This window comes from Melanerpes formicivorus, unplaced genomic scaffold (genome assembly GCF_026170545.1).
Source record: "Melanerpes formicivorus ecotype bairdi unplaced genomic scaffold, bMelFor1.0.p_v2 SCAF_25, whole genome shotgun sequence".
Lineage (NCBI taxonomy): Eukaryota > Metazoa > Chordata > Aves > Piciformes > Picidae > Melanerpes > Melanerpes formicivorus.
Window position 1 is genome coordinate 12,380,072 of NW_027142377.1, and position 21,009 is coordinate 12,401,080.

At 37.3% G+C, this 21,009-nt stretch overlaps 1 protein-coding gene across 4 annotated transcripts in view; it reads left to right on the forward strand.

Annotated features, from left to right (window-relative positions):
- PXDN (peroxidasin) overlaps window positions 1-21,009 on the forward strand; it is an 80,329-nt gene that overhangs the window by 50,016 nt on the left and 9,304 nt on the right. For 3 of the 4 annotated variants that reach the window (XR_010989161.1, XM_068153398.1, XM_068153399.1), the window contains 8 exons: window positions 1,284-1,396; window positions 2,004-2,160; window positions 5,858-5,966; window positions 6,424-6,581; window positions 10,810-12,313; window positions 13,336-13,470; window positions 15,906-16,114; window positions 20,517-20,637. Coding sequence is in view for 3 of the 4 variants with exons in the window: in XM_068153398.1 (XP_068009499.1) it covers window positions 1,284-1,396; window positions 2,004-2,160; window positions 5,858-5,966; window positions 6,424-6,581; window positions 10,810-12,313; window positions 13,336-13,470; window positions 15,906-16,114; window positions 20,517-20,637 (2,506 nt within the window). In the remaining variant the exon portion in view is untranslated. Of the gene's footprint in view, window positions 1-1,283; window positions 1,397-2,003; window positions 2,161-5,857; window positions 5,967-6,423; window positions 6,582-10,809; window positions 12,325-13,335; window positions 13,471-15,905; window positions 16,115-20,516; window positions 20,638-21,009 lie in introns of those variants that run through there. The other variant, XM_068153400.1, reaches the window with a different exon arrangement.

A 21,009-nucleotide genomic window follows, 5' to 3' on the forward strand; every position in this document is an offset into this window, starting at 1 on the left:
ATCATACTGAAATACACAATACTGTATTTGATTTGTCTTTTTCCCTAAAATGTAAGATTGAGAATTAATTGCTTTCAGTGGCACAAAGTGTTAATGTGAAGTAGTTTATCTTTGTGTAGAAGTAAAAAAGCTTTTGAAACAGATCTTAAAGAGTGTTTGGGTTTTTCTTCAGGACGTTTGCTGTGTTTTGTACTGGTTACTGGGTTTGAATTCTAAGGTGTTTTACTAGATTTCTTACTACTAGCAGTAATGGACGTGGCACTTGGTGCCATGGTCTAGTCATGGGTCTGTGGTGGCAGGTTGGACTTGATGATCCTCGAGGTCTCTCCCAACCTTGGCGATACTGTGATACTGTAGTTACAAGTTGAGTATATGGTACATTTTGCCCTGACAGACTTCATTCCAAGTCATTTGGAGACTACACAGGCTTACGACTAAATAAGGTCCATTTGAATAAAAGGTTTGCATTTCACATTTCATGTAGAATAGAATAGAATAGAATAGAATAGAATAGAATAGAATAGAATAGAATAGAATAGAATAGAATAGAATAGAATAGACCAGACCAGGTTGGAAGAGACCTATGTATTTCTGAGTATATCTATTTTAAATTCCAGGTATGTTTTTAACTACATAATGTGGATTTTTTTGTAAATACCATGTTACCAGAGTATCATTCCTATGAAGCAGTCAATCTTCTGTGAGATAAGTTTATCTGGTTCACTATTTTTTGGTAAAGAATGCAGATTTGTTTTGAGGATGACAGTATTCCTGTGCTTGGGATTCTTATAAGGCTCTATGCTCTTAAATAAATAGTGTTATTAACATGATGTTTTGATGTCCAGAAGCACAACACTTTGTTTTGCAACCTTAGAATGACCTTCACAATGAAAAGTCATTCCTATACAATTAAAGTAAGATCACACAGGAAAAAACACAACATGCCTCCATTTTTCTTAAGCTTTTCCATAAGTACACTCTAAGTAAGGTACTTCTAGGATTAATTAGAATCATATTAATATTTGTAATCTTGTTATGTATTTTGGTATTTAAATAAATTCAAGGAGATTAAACATTCAATTCAAAGCATTTCTTGTTAGTGACCTCATTTCAAACAGTGGTGTAGTATAAGTAGCTAAAAACTTGCAGGCAAATACAATTATAGATTAAGAAATGCTGAGTAACTGAAAAAAAATAAGCAGTGCTGAGCATATTTTAGATCACTTTTGCACACTTTCTGTTTCATACTCTATCACTGTATCTTTTATCTATTCTTTTTTCAGTGACTCCTGTATTTGCCAGCGTTCCCAGTGACATGACAGTGGAGGTTGGCACAAATGTACAGATCCCATGTAGTGCTCAAGGAGAGCCAGAGCCAGTGATTACATGGAACAAGGTACTGGATATTTGTTTGGTTGCTGCAGGAGGAGGGTGGCCTTTCCATCTCTTCAGAGTTACCTCTGACTATGTAACTGGCAGAGCTGCTGGCAGGTTAATGGGTTGCTAACACTGATCTTCAGTTTTGCTGATTATCATCCTCTGTTCAGTTGTTGAGCATTAGAAAAAGTAGTTTAAGGTACCTTAAGTAGCTTCTAAGTGCATTGTGCATGAAGAATTGCTACATATAAAGCTTTTGAGATCTTTACTAGGTGGTTAATTTGGAATAAAATCAGATACATATGTTCTTGAGAGGTGCGCTTATTTTGGGGTCTTAATTTTTTTGTGATGAGAGCGTTTAACTGTCAAAATACTTTGATTTATGATGAACACTTTAAAAGACATAAATGTACTGTACAATTTAGGAGTACATGCAACTCCTTCTGTCAACTTAGCAGGGTGTGAGCTTTTTGTCTACTTCTCTCTAGCTCTGTTCGGCTCTGACCTTGGCATATACAACAGAAATACAAAATGAAATGTAAAAATAAAAGAGGAAATGAGCACAAAAATTCAGGTTTGTAAACCAAAGAGTGTTTAGAAGAACTAAACATTGTGCTTTGCTGCAGGATGGAGTACAGGTAACTGAAAGTGGAAAGTTTCATGTTAGTCCAGAGGGATTTCTTACCATTCGGGATGTTGGAACAGCTGATGAAGGTCGCTATGAATGTGTTGCCCGGAATACCATAGGATACTCCTCTGTTAGTATGGTGCTTAGTGTTAATGGTAAGGTGAAAGAAGCAGATGTGTGAATTAGATGATTGTTTTTGTTCTAATTACTAAATCTCTTAGATGCAAAAAAGGTTAATCAAATATTGAATTCTTTGTTTTTATTCTTCTCCAGTAATATTCCTTTCTTTTCTTTCCCTTCGTGTAATTGGGGCAACTGTCTGCACATGAGTGAGTAAGATGGGACTGCATCAGCCAAACTGTTTCTAGGAGTGAAGCTTTAAAACAAACAATGCGTTGGACTCCAGTTAGTCATACTACTTCCCTCTTGAGATGCTATTTTGACACTTTAGATTTAGCCAGCAGAATAGAGAGTCTAATCTTTGGGGACAGCTTGACATAAAGTCCTGTGGCATCTCTAAATGGACATTTACAGCATTTGGTTGAAAACTGGGCTGCAGCCATTGTGAAAGAATTCAGGAAAGTCATAATGAATGATCTTAATCTACAGGAGAAAACAAAGAAAAGGAGAACATTGGATCTTACTCTAACTATTTGAAAGCAATAATGGCAAATAATAGATATCAATTATTAATATGTAATAATTGGTAATATAGCAGCCAAAGACACTAAGGAAATAACTTTGCTACACATTTTGACCCTGATGTTGTTCACTGACTGATAAAAGCTGCTGATTTTTTCAGTCTCATTTTGATGGCAGTTATTCAGGAAACTGATTTTTCATAATTCAGTAGGAAATATGGGACAATATTTTTATATCATTGAACAATGAGTATTGAGAAGTGATTTCCTTAACATCTCTGATATTTTCCCCCAATGTTATGTCTGTATTACTAAATTAATAAATATACATCAGTGATTTTTCTAATGTATTACTTACCATGATATCAAATCACAAGGCATCAATAAGATGTTTCCTAGCTTAGGTGGCTTTTCATACAGTGTTAACCTATCACCCCTTCTATCAAAAACAGTATTTCTTCAATCTGTAAAGATGATTTCTGAGAGAAAAATTGCAAGCTGGGAATCATTAAGTGATAAGGTTTCATCTGTGTAAATTAAGTACAGAATGGAATAGAATAGAATAAACCAGATTGGAAGAGACCTTCAAGATCATCACGTCCAACCTATCAACCAATCCAACCCACCTAAACAACTAATCATCTAAGTGTGCAAATGAAAGAAGTCCATGAATCTTGGTTACTCCAGAGATGCACAGAAAAAGAAGGGTTTTTTTTTAATAATTTTTTGTAATTATTAGCCAAATCTCAGATCAACAAGAGCTCTGAAAAATGGAACCATAAGTTGAACTGTAATCCTAGTGGAAGCCAGTTTCTTTCACTTGGTGCAAGTGTCAGCTGCTCATTCTCATCTACTGAAATTTAGCAAGCTATAAAACTTGGTGCCCACTTATCTGCAGTATTTGGCTGTAATGTGGTTATTTTTCTTCTAAACTGTAGTATCAGTACACTTGAAGTTAGTGAAACTACCCTTGATTAAACTGCATGCAGTTTGAAAGTCTAAAGGGTGTTTTCTCTTAAAACTAGTGGCCTATGAGCCACTGTTTCTCTGATTGCTATGAAAATGAAGATGTCAGAGAAGCAAGGAGGACAAATGGGCAGATTCTAAGTACTGAATGCTTACTTTAGGGGCAGTATTAACAGTGACATAGCCATAAATGCCACAAAACCTTTCATGTCAACATTTGTTTTAAACAAAGTTAATGTTTTATATATGTTCCTAATATATAAATATCTTAACAGTGGATCAGAATAAAGGAAATTGTATAGAAGGTCTGGAGTGCGGGGCAGGTTTTACTGGCCTGATTTGATCATATTTTAAAGATGCTTTTCTTCTGCCACTTTCTTCTGGCCTTTCATGTTTTGTAAAAATCTGTGGATTAAGTGTAAGGCAGAAGGTCTGTGGATTGCATTTTCATTGCTTAAAAAAATTGCCATTCCACACCACTCTCCCTCTCTGCCAAGTTATTGTATGAAAGGCTTGCAGGGAGCTTTATCTTTTAATATTTATCAGTCGGAAAAGAGAGCCACGGGCAGGAAATAGTCTAAGCAAAAGTAAAGTACAGTATAGTTAAGATCAGACCAAAGTTTCTGATTCAGCCCATGTGTGCCATTAATCCGAAAGACAGCTCTGCAAAACATGACTTAAGTGAAGATCAAGATTACATCTATTTTAGATACCTCCAGGGGAGGCAACCAGCAACTGCTTTTTCACAATTTGCAGTATCGCAGCTTGAAGATCGGGGCACGCAACCACTTCCTGAAACAGCTGAGCAGCACTAACCTGTCAATGCTTTTCTCCTTAAAATATGTAGGTTGTCTGACAATGTTTTTCTATACTTGCTCTGAAAATGAATCTGTCAAGCAACTAGGACAGGTGGTAATTAGGACAGGTCAGGGACTGTTGCTGTTACGTACTGGTGGAAAGGGTCATCTGGTTTTGGATTCTTGGAGTATGTTGTCAGCAGCCCAAGGCATCTGGCCTTGGGACAGAGAAAGGACCTTCAGCTCCAGTTACAGAGTGCCAGGAACTGTTTTATTTGACAGTATAGATGGTTAAGTTTGATCTTGCAAGTCTAGACTCTAACTCATATAGACACAGGCTAAGCTGGCAGTTATGGAGGAATAATGAAATATCACCTAGTATAAAGACCCGAAAGAAAGAGTCATGAAAAGCTTGCAAACAATGTTTTTTGTCAGCTGATTTTGTACATCTGCTGATTTTATTCCAGTGTATTTGCTTTGGACTTTTTCCCTACTTTACCCTTCCTCCTGTGTGACTTTTCCAATCTAAACATACTCTGGAAATTGTTAGCTGTTGCCCCTGGATCTGGTAGTTCTTGGTTGTGACTGAAAGGAAGGTTATTAGCCTTAGATACACTGTATAAACATCCAGCTGCAAGTGAGGACTGTGTAAAAAGTCAGATGAATGGGCCTATGCATTAGAGAGCTCCCAGGATTATGCAGAGTTGCTAAATAGCTCTCAAGCCTGTGATTTTTAATGCAGGATTAAAAGAGGTAAAACATTTGAAAGTAGAAAACAAAGCAGCCATCAAAATAAAGTAGACCTTTACAATTATTATTATGTGCTGTTTATGAGATTAAGCTCCATAGTGGAGCAATGTTAGTTTACAGAAGCTATCTGGGAGTGTATAAAGTCTGTAGGTTTTTCTTAAATGTTTGTGTTTTGTGAGGGCTTTTCTGTGTGAAATCTCTTTGAATTTATATGGTGTATATATTCTAAAAGGCAAACCAAACCTCTCAGGATTTTCCACTTGTAACACATTCCTGTAAGCTCTTTCAATTCTTCCACTGAATGAAGTACTAATTCAGTACTAATTGAAATTGAAGGGAATACTTGCCTCGATTTGAGTGGATATAGTCAGGCTGTTGTTATCAACACTGCAAAGCTGATAATACACCACACCAGAAAGCAAAACAAAACAAAACCAAACAAAAACCCCAACCAACTGGGGTTTATAAGCAAGCTTACTTTTCTGATAACTCATTTGAAATGAGGTTTGTTCTGCTGTAACATTCTTTGGTAGAATTTCAGAATGGTTAAGGATTTTTTATTTGGGTGAACTAATGCTTAAAGAACAGGAATTGACTTTGTACAACTGAAATGATGTCGTGTCTAGACTCTGTTTTATAGAAGAATCTTTTTGTGTGTGGCCATTTCTGCAATAACATGTGAATTCCTCTTTCTGTAGTCCCTAATGTCAGCCGAAATGGAGATCCTTTTGTACAAACATCAATTGTGGAAGCAATTGCAACTGTTGACAGAGCAATAAATTCAACACGCACACATCTGTTTCACAGGTATCCCTTTCTTCTTGTTTTTTGGTGTTGTTGGGTTTTGTCTATTGAGAAGTTAAAATTAATCATGTGTATGTTGGAAATAATGGAAGATTTAGTAAGCAGGAAGCCATGTTATTGTTTAAGTGACATTGTTAACATCTGGTTAGTTCTGGGAATACTAACTCTTAAACATGTAAAGATTCTTGTTGTTTAGACACTCCTGTTGAGATCTACATTCCCTGCAGCAGTTTTTCTGCTGAGGTGATGTATGTGAAAAGACTACTAAATGTTTAGTTGCTACTAAATGTTTACTGGTTTATTATTTTATTAAATCTATTATTTTTTGCTTGCCTTCCATTTTGAGATGAGTAAGCCAGGTATGTATTACTCCTGCTGCTGAATGTTTACATGATTTATGTAGTGCTGCTATTTTGTAACTCCTGTGTACACTCACTGTATTTTTCAAATTGTCTATCAGTCGTCCTCGTTCTCCAAATGACTTGCTAGCCTTATTTCGATACCCAAGGGATCCATACACTGTTGAACAAGCAAGAGCTGGGGAAATATTTGAAAGGACATTACAGCTTATTCAAGATCATGTACAAGATGGTCTAATGGTTGACCTGAATGGAACAAGTCAGTACTGTTTCCTTCTTTATTTCTGTGTTGAAGTGTATTTGCCTTCTTAAGTCATTATACTTGGAGAGACATTTATTTTCTGAGTCTGGGTCCCACCTGCAGAACTATTATGTTGAAAGCCATGGAGTGTTTGACTTTGCAGGATTTGACCGAATCTATGTGTTTGCCTAATTCAGTCCTTGGTTTACACATTGCTTGGATTGTTGGAGCCCTCTGAGTAGAGTGGCTTTATTTTTCCTCACGTTGATATGTTAAGGAAAAATTCACATTCAGATTCTTCTACTGGTCAAATTTGAGATAATGGAAGTGCATAATGCATCCTGTTTGATAACTCCCTGGGTGTTTGTTAATTAGGACCATTGTTTCATAGCAGGCCAGGCTTTTCTCTTAGGTATTAAAATTAATTCAGTGTTTTGTCCACGTTTCCTTAACTAAAACCAGTGTCAGTGATCCTTGGCAAGTGGAAAAGAAGATATAGCAAGAAGGATTAGTATACTTTACAAACCAAGGTTTCTGCATGTACCTCAACAGCATTCAAAGAATTATTTGCCACAGATTTAAGTGTGTGTCAAACTAAGCCATTTGGTTCAGTTACTACTGATCTGATGTAATGAAAAATACAGTTTTTGCTTCTTTTTATAGATAGCAGAAAAATGTGAGGTTTAATATTTCAGCCTTTTAGTTATCGAAGTCCAAGTTCAAATTCATAAAGCCCAACTGGAGCATGTACAACCAGTGTGCAGAAATGTGTGTGGACAGGCTTGAGGCATAGGACTGATGCATTTGGAAGTAATGATAGAATTTTAGCAGAGTGCTTGAGACCTAGCCAAGAGCTACACTGGAAATCTAGAGGAAATATTTTTACTTACTATATTCTTTTTGATGTTTATAATTGAGCATTTATTGAAACTTCTGAAAACTTGAACTCTGTGAACTAGGCAAGTCTTTAGGAGACCAAAGACTACATGCTTTGTGGAGCTCTCTAATCTGCTAGTAAAAGCAGCTTGTTACTTTTAGTAGAGCTGAGTAAATAATTCATGATGAATAGTTTACCACAAAAACTTAGTCAAAATTCTTTGAAGGCTTGTGTTTTGGATGAGCAGCCTAATCTCATTTGTTTCTGTGATTAGATCTATAGGCAAGCATATTGTTTATAATACTACATAATAGTACAATACATGTGAGAGAATTGCTTCACTGCTTTTCACTAGGACTTGTAGTAGTACAATTCAGTCACCTGAAGTTTACCACAAATTGACATTAAAGTACACATGTACAAATTAATGAACATAAAATCTGACCTTTTTCTGTGACGCTGGAAATTCTGTTCACAACCATAGCTTGTTTCTCAGCCCTCCAGAACCCATAAAACCCTGACTTTTAGGGAACTCAGTTTTCATTGAAATAGCCTAATGCTGAGATTTTAATACTCATATTTGCCCTTATTTGGTTTTATTTCAAAATGCAGAGCCAAATAGATGTTATTTAGCACTTTTCCATTTGGAACAGTTTAGAAACGTGGCAATTTACCATTCAGAAACCTTTTTTTTTATGTTAAAACTTGGAATATTTCAAGCTAAGACTACGAAGCCAAATTCTTTACTTCAATGACAGATTGGATAACAAAGAAAATAACCACAAATTACTGCTTGGGAGGTTCAAATTAGGTGTTAGGAAACAATTTCTCAGCAGCAGGAGGCCAGTGCAGCATTGGAACAACCTATCTAGAAACACTGAGGAGTCTCAGTCTTTGGAGGTTTTCAAGCTTACTGGACTGGGGTACAACTGAGCTGATCCAGTGCTGAAGATAGAGGAGCTTGATCTGCCTAAAAGGTCCCTTCTAGTCAATATTTCTATGACTCTGTGGAACGTCTTGCAGGGTCTGAGACTGGCATTTACAATAGCTTCCACTCTGCTTAGAAAGTCATGGAATCTGATCAATAGATGAGACATCATCTCCCCCTGGAACTTGTAAACAGAGAAGCCGAATCTTTTATTTGAAACTGGTAATGAAGGTTATTCCACCCAAAATATTCACAGTCAAGTTTTGCTCACAACTTGATTTCAGAAATGTGGTTGGCAACCAGAGTAACAACAGGAGGCAAATATTTGTGAAGACTGCATAAGTAATGATCATAAGAACTCCATGATGAATGAAGATCGTTTAAAAAGGAATGATTTTTATAAAGAAGATCCATTTTATGAGTATGGTTTAGAATTAAACTGCCCTAGTAGCCACTTTATTAAGATATGTTATCAATAATATCTTCAGAGAATGTGTTTTGCTACATTACCCAGTGATGCTACTTTTAGCCTGTGGTTTCTTTTTCCTAGTCTGGAGTATGCCATAAAATAATTCATGTATGTCTACAGGAACAGGTTGGCTTTGCCCTAAGGCTAGCACTAGGTCTCTAATATGTTTGCTTTGACTTTTAAACCACTGGAGTACCCACAGCCCGAGGCTGAGAAAACATAGATCCCCCAGCTGAGCACAGGTCCTGTCCCAGTTGAACAGCTATGAGCAATCCACTTCCTTTCAAAGGAAACACAAAGAGGGGCTTTAGGTGGTTTGTTTGAAATTGGCCTGCATTGTAGAAATGGGCAGAGAGCCAGTATGTCTAACAGACAGTTATGTGTTGAATGCAGATGAAGGTCAGTGTCTTTGCAGACACACTGAGACTGAGCTCAGGACTAAAAGGAACGATTAGCCTGCACAGACCTTTTGCAAAACAGCATTCAGTTCATATATTGAATGATTGCCATCATGGTAGGAACCCCTTGAGTCTGTCAAACACAGTATCACTTTACCCTCATCTCCTTTTTCCCTTCTGCCTTTATTCTGTGTTCAGTTTTACTGCTGACTGCAAGCTGTCCAGATCAAGAGCTATTGTGGTGTATGATGGTTCCTAGTTGGCTAAAAGTGCACATACACTGCCAAATATTCTACCTCTTGGGCTCTGAACCTCGCTCATCCACACAATGCTTTGGATCAGCACAGTGAATCAAGGAGAATCTCCTAACTGTCCCCGTTTACAGTGTTTTGCTGTGAGTTGTAGTATGGTCTTGAACAGCATGAATTATTTTCAAAGTAAGTGAAAAATGTGGCCTAAGGCCACCTTCAGTCCAGGAGCACAAAGGAAAACTGTTCTGAAGGAAACTTTCCCTATTGCTTAATGCATACCATTGGGGGATATCTGTCTCAGCATCACAAATTTCACTCTAGAGACACATTTCTGCTGGTCTACACAATTTTTTAATGTAGATTATCAAATTAATTACTTTTCTCTTTTTTTGTGAAATGAAGCCCAAATGTTTTTAAGTAGAAGGTCACTTTTAGAATAACTTCTAATAGGCACAACCTGAATGTTCTGATATTTATAATCACCCAACACTGTACTAGCAGACCTTGTGGTCTCCAATCCTTCCATGTGCCATCATACCACAGCAGAGATCAAGCAGCACATAGCCCTAGTTTCCAGTTATAAATATGATTCTGATGAAAGATGGTATATAGTTTGTATATATTATTTATGAACTGAGAAAAAATGCAGGAGAGTTTTAAGTGTGTTATAGTCCCAGAGGTGAATGGTGTAGATTGCAAAGGAAACCTCTCACAAGTGTTATGCCAACACCAGTTTCTTTAGAGACTAGCCCTGGGTAATGTAACTGGGAGTTCCTCCATTTGTCCTAGAGATCACTTCTCTGTTTAGGTATATTGCCTGTGGTTATTTTCCTTTGTGGGTTTTGTTGATTTATTATTTCTTTTGCAGTTGTCACTGTAATAAAGCAAAACACAGTAGTCATGTTCAGTGAATTACCAAGTCTCAGAAGAAAAAGTCTCAAAATCCATGTCAATGTTACTGACGATTTTTGAAATGGGCAAAATTTCCCAATTCTCTGAATGTGAGGCTTTTCTTTCTGAAAATACCTCTGCTCTCTTGAGTGCCCACATAAAGAATGAGCTCCTTTTGTGAATGTTTTTATAAAAGTTGTGCTTGAATTGGCGTTTTACAAAGCTCTTTCCTCACCTAAGTGTGATGGTTGTTCGAATGACCTAATGCTCTAATACACATCATGTGATTATTATTGTTCTTTATAAGCAATAGGAATGCTTAATCCATTGACAAATGCAATATAATAACATAACATTTTATTCATGATCTATGGGGATCAAGAGCCTATGAAGTCTTTGATGTGTTTTTTTCTTTCTCTCTTCTGGTTCTAGGTTATCACTATAATGACCTTGTATCCCCACAGTACTTGAACCTGATAGCTAATCTCTCAGGCTGTACAGCCCATCGACGAGTGAATAACTGCTCAGACATGTGCTTCCACCAGAAGTACAGAACACATGATGGAACATGCAACAACCTTCAACATCCCATGTGGGGAGCTTCTCTGACAGCCTTTGAACGTCTGTTAAAATCTGTCTATGACAATGGGTTTAATCTGCCCCGGGGAATTGAACCCAGGAGGCTCTCTAACGGCTACGCTCTCCCGATGCCCCGCTTGGTTTCAACTACTCTGATCGGAACAGAAACAATAACTCCTGATGACCAGTACACTCACATGCTCATGCAGTGGGGTCAGTTTCTTGACCACGACCTTGACCTCACTGTAGCTGCCCTAAGCGAGGCCAGGTTTTCAGATGGTCAGCACTGCAGTTCAGTTTGTACAAATGATCCTCCGTGCTTTTCGATCATGATCCCACCAAATGATCCCAGAGTTAGGAACGGTGCACGCTGCATGTTTTTTGTTCGTTCCAGTCCAGTCTGTGGAAGTGGCATGACATCTCTCCTGATGAATTCTGTCTACCCAAGGGAACAGATCAACCAGTTGACTTCATACATTGATGCGTCTAATGTGTATGGCAGTTCAGACCATGAAGCACTAGAGATCAGAGACTTGGCAAGTCAAAGGGGTCTTCTGAGACAGGGCATTGTACAGTGGTCTGGCAAACCCCTTCTTCCATTTGCTACTGGCCCACCGACAGAATGTATGAGAGACGAAAATGAGAGCCCCATTCCCTGCTTTTTAGCTGGTGATCAGCGTTCTAATGAGCAACTGGGTCTTACCAGCATCCATACGCTATGGTTTAGAGAACACAACAGAATTGCCACAGAGCTACTGAAACTCAATCCTCACTGGGATGGTGACACAATATATCATGAAACACGCAAAATTGTTGGTGCAGAAATGCAACACATAACATTTAGCCACTGGCTACCTAAGATCTTTGGAGAGGTAGGCATGAAGATGCTTGGCGAATATAAGGGTTATGATCCCAGTGTTAATTCTGGCATAACTAATGAGTTTGCAACTGCCGCTTTTAGGTTTGGTCACACACTCATTAATCCTTTTCTGTATCGACTGGATGAAAACTTTGAACCTATTCCACAAGGCCATCTACCTCTTCATAAGGCATTCTTCTCTCCATTTCGGATTGTAAATGAAGGCGGCATTGACCCACTTCTAAGGGGATTGTTTGGTGTTGCTGGTAAGATGCGTGTCCCATCACAATTACTCAATACAGAATTAACAGAAAGACTCTTCTCCATGGCACGTACTGTGGCTTTAGATCTGGCAGCTATGAATATTCAGAGAGGCAGAGATCATGGAATTCCTCCATACCATGATTTTAGAGTTTACTGTAATCTTTCTTCAGCTCAGACTTTTGAAGATCTGAAAAATGAAATTAAGAATCCTGAAATCAGGGAGAAACTTAGAAGGTGAGCCTCAGGTGAAGAAAACCAATTAATTATCTAAATGTGCATGCAAAATTCATAGTCTTATCTAGAAAAAAAATACTTGTTGAGAAAGGGGTAAAAGGATTATTAAAAAAACTTCCATCTGTACCAGGAAATAGATGTGGAAAACTCTCATGTGCTGATTATTTCTCAACTTCTACATTTCTGGGAAGAAAAAGAAGTTAACATATGCCATATGTCTCCATTAAATTATTAATTTGAAATGTTTGGGTTTATAAGTTAAATGTGCTTATTATTTCAATGTAAGGTCGTATTTAATGCCAGTCTCATGCAAGCATTTACATGTTCAGGATGTGGAAACAAATGGGAATGTCATTCATTGTATTTCATGTGGACATCCTTCACTATCAGTAACTGTAGAATCATAGAATGAATCTCTTCTTTAAAGCTTCAGTGTTTGGAAATAAGTCTTCAGCTACCTGTCAACTCTAAAATCAAAGAGAAAAGAAAAAAAAGTGTGCAGAAGAGTAGGGAAGAGAAGCTATTGAAAAAGAAGCAATTCTAAGAAATCAGAAGGAAGCCTCTAGGAGAATGGAAATTCCGGGGTATACCTGCAGGCCCCTGTGATGTTACACACATACACAACCTACAGTGAAGGATTTCTTGCAGATAGGCGCACAGGTGCTCCACAGAAGGTGGAGCACCATCGCTGTCCTTTTAGCTCGAGTGGTTCCTATCTCCTTTTCTTGAGGAATCTTATCAAATGTATTTTTGAGTCTAAAAAGTGTCCCCTGCACCTGTGCTCTCATTCTTTTTTCTTTCATATGAGATTTTAATTTAGTGTAAACCAAAACATTTAGCAGGTTTCAGAATCTAAAGATCTTGTCCATGGACACCTAGTGAGGTCATCAGAAACATTTATTGAAGCCTTTGAGTAACTGAAGTGGCACTGAGGTGGAATCTTATCAATATATAACCATGTGCTGGTTATTTTGTAATTGCAAAACAACTTGTATTAAATATTTGTGGTTTTCTGTTTACAGGTTGTATGGTTCCCCACTGAACATAGACCTTTTTCCTGCTCTCATGGTAGAAGACTTAATTCCAGGGAGCCGGCTGGGGAGAACGTTGATGTGTTTGTTAAGCACACAGTTTAGGCGTATTCGGGATGGAGACAGGTAATTTGAAACACCATGGAAACCAGGATTGGTTTTAAATTTTAAATGCTTAATAACAATTGCAGTGTCTTGTTTCCAAATCAAAGTGATTTCTGTTTTCATTTATGAAATTGTTATGTAACTGAAAAGATAAAGAATGCAAGTGTAAAACATTTTTAGCATCTTCGATAAATGTATTTTTCAAAGCTGCTTCTTTTTCTGGTGACCTCCAAAAAACACCGTCGTCAACCTATCCTGAGTTACCTTTCACCAGTTTTTCAAGTGATTCACCGTTCTGGAAAGAATATGTTTCTCATCTTCTTTAATTATTTTAATGACAAAAGCATCAAACCCTTTGACCATCTCCATTACTGAAGCATAGGTTGTAAAAGTATCACTCTGTCTATATAACTCCTATAAGTATTTCAGTACAACCAATCTGTGCATCCAGAAGTAAAAGCTTATCCCAAAGGACACAGTTTGATGATTGTTCTTAAATCACTCTCTATGCACACTATGAGCAATTTTTTCAGTTTCTACACTGAAACAGAAAACAGTCATTGCTTTTGTTACAGCAGGCAGACCTCCTTAGCATACTTTCAAGGCACTCCTTTAGAATCTGAAAATCAACATTCCTCCTCATTTTCACCCTTATTTGTGACCTAGCATCCTGGGTTTTGTGTGTCATGAGGATAAAAAGACCTAAGCTGATTAGTCCCATCCAAGTGAAAGGGAAACAGGAAGAACTCGAAATATTGATTTGATTCACTTTGTCTAATGTTATTTGTTTGTATGTGAGTTATAAAATCGTTACTTAAGATAGTATAAAGGCCTTTTTCTTTCTGTAGTCAACAGCCCAAGCCTTTTTGTATGTCTTTTTTGGAAACAACTTTCTTGTATAAAATCTGTTTAAAAATTAACCTGTGAAACATAAAAGTCCAATGCCTGGAGGCACAGCGAGTAAAGGGAGAAATATAAGCAGTACGAGCTCCAGATTGTTTGTGACACGTGCCTATTTGTGCCACAACAGGATAGTCATACTGCTTTTTACTCTTGTTTGCATTTTTCCCCTTCCTCCCCTTCCTTTTTTTTTTCACTTCCTTTTTCCTTTTTTTTGGTTTTGTTTGTTTTGTGCGGTTTGTTTGTTTGGGGTTTTTGGGGTTTCGATTGGGTGGTTGGTTTTGGTGTGAGTTTTGTGTTGTTGCTTTTGGTTTTTGTCTCTTTAGCAACTATAGCAAAATGTATTCAGGAAATGGGTTTTTGCTGTCCACAGAAAGCAAATATTTTGAAGCAACATACCACTAAATATTAAATGTTATTAGACATCATGAGAGCAACTCTCACTTTGCAAAGCCTTTACAATGAGCAGAGGATCAAAGCTGCCAACACCATGCAAAACAAATATGCCTGTGCAGGGAAAAGAAGTGATGCTTGAAGGGAGGCTGTAAATTCACATCAAGATGGAAATTTCAGGATCTCTTTTTATGATCCCAGTACTTGGGAATTCATTGCCCAGTGTCCAATGCCTTATGAAAATAATATCCATAAGAATTATATTTGTTAATAATTCTTCTATGTTCTAGTATAAAGTTGTTACTGATTTAGTCATAAAATCTAAAGAGCCTTCTACTTGGTTTTGTTTGAAATAGGTATCCATGAAATGTATCCATGTGACAGATAAACAACATCACAGTGAACAACTCCTACATGTTAGAATAGAGTAAAATATTTTCAAATCCTGGGCAATAACTTAAAATGCTTTCCTTTCCAAGTAAATAAAACATTCAAGGCTTACTTTTTAAAGTAATGTATTATTTGTGTTTTCTATTGAGAAGAGGCTTTTAGCCCTTTTTGTACAAAAAAATAGATTGAAAGTGCAGTGTTTCCTCCTTGAAAACAAGGAAATAACTGAGCATATATTAATATGAATTGGTATAGTCATTGAAGCAGTTGAATGGAAAAACATTTCCTTAGTAAATTAAACAATCTCACTTATCTTGGTGATAATCTAGGTATAGATTAAGTATTCTGATCTCAGCAATTCTATCAACATTTTTTCTTAGCCATAGGAAAGTTGCCCTGAGAAAGAAACGTATGGTAATTTAAGCCTCTACCTTAAAAGAACGCTAAACTTGGTAATCTGGAGTCATTTTCAATGGCCAAAAATACCCCAGACATGGAAATAGAACTAGAGGAGAAATGAAAGGATTTGTTGATGACCTTAGCACCTTCAGGGTGTCAGCATGACAACAAGTAAGGCTGAAGTGACACCAAGCCCTTAGATTTTATCACCTAGATCACACCCTCAGATACAATGTATCAATCCTATGTATCTGTATTGAGAACAAGATTCATGGAACAATTAATTTCATTATGAATATAATATTGCAAATTCTCTGGAAGACCGTGTGTTTTGATTTTTCAATAGCAAACTTGTCTTTTCTGTGAGATTACAGGTTATGGTATGAGAACCCAGGTGTGTTCACACCTGCTCAGCTCACTCAGATCAAGCAGACTTCTCTTGCCAGAGTTTTGTGTGACAACGGTGACAACATAACCAGAGTACAACATGACGTCTTTAAAGTGGCTGAATTCCCACATGGGTATAGTAGCTGTGAAGATATTCCAAAACTGGACCTCAGGATGTGGCAAGATTGCTGTGAAGGTCTGTATATAGGTGGATTTTAGTGTGTTAAAAATGTGTATTTTTTAGTGTCTGTTCTTTTTCTTGTAAGAAGGTGGCAAAGTTGAAGGTCCTGCACCTAGGTCGGGGCAATCCCAAGCACAAAAACAGGCTGGGTGAGATGCAGCTCGAAAGCGCTGTTTAGGAGAAACATGGTTTGGAGTCTTGGTTTGAGCTGGAACAGAACTAAGTGGGTTCAGTGATTTCACCTTTCAGCTCAGCCTCTTCTAATTAACTGCACTTTCTGAAGTCAATGGCAAGTTTTCACAGACAGTGTCTGCTTTGGAAGTGCTAACACTCAGTGTTTATAGTTACTGTCAAGGATTGGTATACAGAGGATTGGTATGCTTGTACTCGCTCCTATGGCGACCGAGATAACTGCTTAATCTTGTGTACTGTTTTGAGGGTTCAGAAAGTAAGAGATCACACCTGCAGAGAGGAGTGGGCAGGACAGGTGACCCTAAACTGACCAACAAGGGATTTCATTCCATACACCTCATATTTGGTATAAAGCTGAGGGATCACAAGAAGTTGTTAAGCCTCTTCTTCAACATCCAAGGAGGATTTCTTTAGCCATCACATCAGACTTCACTGAATATAGTAAGAAGTTCTCTTCCTAAGGGAATCTTTTGAATTGCACAGATTTGCAGAATGATTTGTGGTGACATCAACAACAAAATATATCAAAGGACAATGATCTATGTTTATTAAGGTCTCCTTGTCTAATAAAATTCTTCCTTGGAAGACTTTGTTCAAAATGTAAACTATCTCTGTGACATTAGAAGAAAAAATGTTTAGGTTTCAGTGAAATCTTGTTCTATTTCTCCCAGATATAATTTCATTCAAATCTTGCTCTGATTTTTACAAGTTCGGCCTTTTCTTTTAGGTTAATCAGGGTATTTACCAGGTTTGTAATTTCCAAATAGTTGATAATAGCTTATAAAACTCCAGCTGTGGCTGACACAATGCAAGGTCTTTCAGAATCTCTTCAACATAGCCCTGGCGTGCCAGAAGCATTGAGAGAAAATAAAATTATTACTCTTCGAGTGCTTTATCATAAACAAATAAATCATATTCTCCCAGTTCAGAGCAAGTTCACTTTGCCACGGTTCATGAAGCTTCACAAATACATTAATGTATTGATTTGGAAAAATTGTAAAGCTGTTCTGAAAAACCATGAGTTGATCCTCCAAATGTTATGTTAACACTGAGTCTTCTAGAGCAGATGTTATCTTTGGAAAGTCTTTAGAGTAGTCAACCATTCTGCAGCCTAGCTTGTGTTTTCATTCAGGAATATTACTACTGGAGAGCACTACTGGATGTGGTGCAGTTAGACAACTGCCAAGCAAAAGAAAGGGTTCTTTCAAAAATTGTCTATCTGTATCCCCTCCTTCTGAGCCCTTGTGAAGTCTGTGCAGAGGTTAATGGAGAAACACCAAAGTATGCATGGCTCGAACTGTTCTCTTGCGTGGATGAATGCACGTGACATGTTTTGTGTGAATTCAGGTTGAAGCAGTTCCTTCTAAAAATGCCTTTCATTCTGTAGCACTGAAGTCTCACCACTGCTCTTTGGTGGAGAGCATAGTCAGCAAACATTCTGGAACACCACTTACTTTAAGCTAGACACATTCTGGAATTGTATGGTTTTTTAATTTATTGGGAGTTTGGTTTTTTGGGTGTTGTGGGTTGAGGTTTTTGGGGGTTGTGTGTGTCTTTGTTTTTTGTTTTCAATCGAAGTGATTCTCCACATTTCAAATACTTCTGATCATTTCATAACTAAAGTTATTCTAATTCAGAATGTAGACTACAGAATGCTGTTCATTGCACTCTCTGTGTGTTTAATAAGTCACCCATATGTTCAGCTGTTTCAGCCTGGTTACAAAGCACATCTGTTTTTGTTACCCTTCCTGTTTTCTTCAGTTCAACATATTTTTCCATATGAAGAAAAGAAAAGAGCAAATTCTTAGTTACAAAAAACCTCCTTCTTAGGTTTCTCAAGTAAGCTAGTATTCATTTCTTATCAAGCAGAACATTATTTGATTTTAGAATAACAATGCCAGAATAGTTTAGATTTCAGTTCCTGAATTTTACAACATAATTACTGGGTTATGGTGGGAAAAAGAAGGGGTCCCACTGAGGTACACAAGTTTTCCTTCTGGTTTCCTTCACTTTCTACCTTTTTGTCTTGTCAGAGATGTTGAGGACTTATAGCAGGTTTACTACAGCTCTTTTTTGAGCAAAGAGCATCCAAGCTTCATATTTTCCAGGAAAGAAACTTTTAGCCAGGCAGTAGCAGTTTATACAGTTGTATTTTGTAAATGATCTGGATATTTGCTTTTTCAGTGTCTGAACTTTGTAGTTTTGGTAGTATCAGTCTGTGAGTCCTAAGAGGTGGCAGTCTGGGTTGCCACTTCTATCTTTTACCTGCTCTCATTGCTGCTATCCAGATGTTTAAATAATGTTTATACAGAGTGCATCTATTCTAATCTGAGCAGATTACTACTGAATTTTAGACCAACACATTATAGATTTTGCTGCTATTTAATTTGTCATTTACTGGAAAGTCTGATGCAACAGAAAAGATGAGGTGTGATGTAATGGCCCATGGAGCAATAGTTACAAAAAAAGAAAAAGGAGAAAACAGTTCTTTTGAGTTAGGGCTTCTTTTGGACTGAGAAGTCTTTTTCCTATGTTGTGTAATTTTTAAGTAGCTGCCTTGTGAAAACATCTACTTTCAACATTTTAGATGTTTTCAGTGTTTCTCCTCCCTTTTACTGCTCCCACTGGCATGATTAGAAGGTCTTAGATACATACACGTTTACAGTAAGAGTAACTTAATTCACTGCAATAAATCTCAGCAAACTGAAGTAGTATCAAATAGAAGCAGTAGCTACATCAATGTGCTTTTCTACACACTCCCTAAGTCTCTCAAGTTGTTTTCATGTGATGCACTATTAGTGTAGTTCTCCTTGACTTGGATTTTGGGAGGCGATTTACTGGGAATGAAGAGTGCTCAACAGCTGTAAATATCAGTGGATTTTCTATCCAGTTTACCTTGTGGGAAACAGAATGTTCTGAGGGTGTGAGCAAGGTTTCCATACAGAAATGATTTATCTTGACACTTGCAGTGTAACAATACCTAGCTTCTAAAAGCAAACATCCATAGACAAAAAAGAATTCTTAGGTTGCTTTAAAATTTTCAGCTTTTGTGCAGAAAAGGAGTTGAACTGGGTATTGCCAATGTGGGGAAATTTTAGGTAGGCTGAAAAAAGCAGAACTTTAGCTGCATTTTTCTCATTTATTGCTACTGCTAAGGTATTCTTCATGTTAGAAAAAAACAGACCCAAACCAGATAAACCTGGTTTAGGCTTTCTGAAATCTAGAACATTCTGTCCTGTAGCCCTCAGTAGTGCCAATCCTCTTCCTTGCATCAGAAACAGAAACCAAGACTTAGCTGGGATATGTCCACGGGATTCTATATTTCAGCTTTTCCTTCTGTTTTCTTATCAGATGCTTTGCTTCTGACTGTTGAATATGCTGTTGGCTTCTGCTGCAGCTTGGCCCATTATACCTTTTTAGTTTAAAGCTTCTGTGAAAAAAAAGAGAAAACTTCTATTTTCTCATTATGTCCTCTCCAAAGTGCTGTTCCAGCTTTGTATTATTTTCCTTTTCTAAATGGGACTCCCTCCAAATACTCACTGTGCTGGGAAGGCTTAATAAAGTTGACTAATGGAGAGACATACTTAATCCTATGAAGACATCCTCTTAGGGATTTCTGTCATGTTTATTCTCAGGCTTGAGTTTTTCACCTGCAATTGAAAGTGTGTTGGGGTCTAAGTGATTGGTGATACCTTCAAATCCTTTGAATTTGGAAATAGGGCTGGTCAGTCAAGGAAGTGTGCCTGAAAATATTCTTCAGGATTTAATGAAAGATCCTCTTTCAGATGCCAAAAAACAACAATTAATAATGCCTGAGATAGATGAGTAAGCAATAGGCTGTTTTTTCTATCATTGTTTCTCTCCATATGTAAGCACCCCATTCCAAAAATAATTCAAAGCCATGAAAGTAGAAATTTCAAAAGTGAAATAATAGTTAAAGCAGCACTGGTATATTTATGAAATTAATCTTTATTTCTTTGGGGTTCTTTTTACCAAAAAAAAATGGTCTGCAAATAATCAAATTCTCTCCATCCAACTGGCTTAAATGTTGTATTGCTTAGACATAGTCAGCTCCAATCAGACTGATTCCAGAGGGATCAGGCTGAATGTATGAACTGCCTTTGCCAATGCAGAAGACACTGTAAAACTTAGTATTATCATTTCTTAATATTATAGTTTGAGTTATACTGTGGTATACAATATGTAATTTCTTTTCTTATTTCAGACTGTAGAACTAGAGGACAGTTCAATGCTTTTTCATATCACTTCCGGGGTAGACGTTCTCTTGATTACAGCTTTCAGGAGGACAAGCCAATGAAGAAAATGAAAATGTCCAAAGCAATAAGGTGAGATTACCTTTTTAAGTTTTTTTCTCCAAGAAGTTATGAAAAAAACACATTTGTTTTCAAAATTGAGTGAAAATGAATGATTTCTTTGTAAGCATGTACCACTTGAACAGATAGAGTCTACTCACTCTGGCTAGGACAGTTGCTAGACAAATATGTGGAAAGGTAAATTTATTTCAGCAGTTTCAGATACTCGTGCAGGTGTTACGGTGCTGAAGGAACATCACCATTGTATTTCACTTCATTGATAAGAGGCTGTCCTGAAGAGACAGAGGCTTTACGTGTTAAGGATTTTAGACAGGAGAAGACGGTAGCCAAAAATCAACAACAGAACAAGAAAGATTCCTGTAAAGTAATCCTTGAAGAGGGATG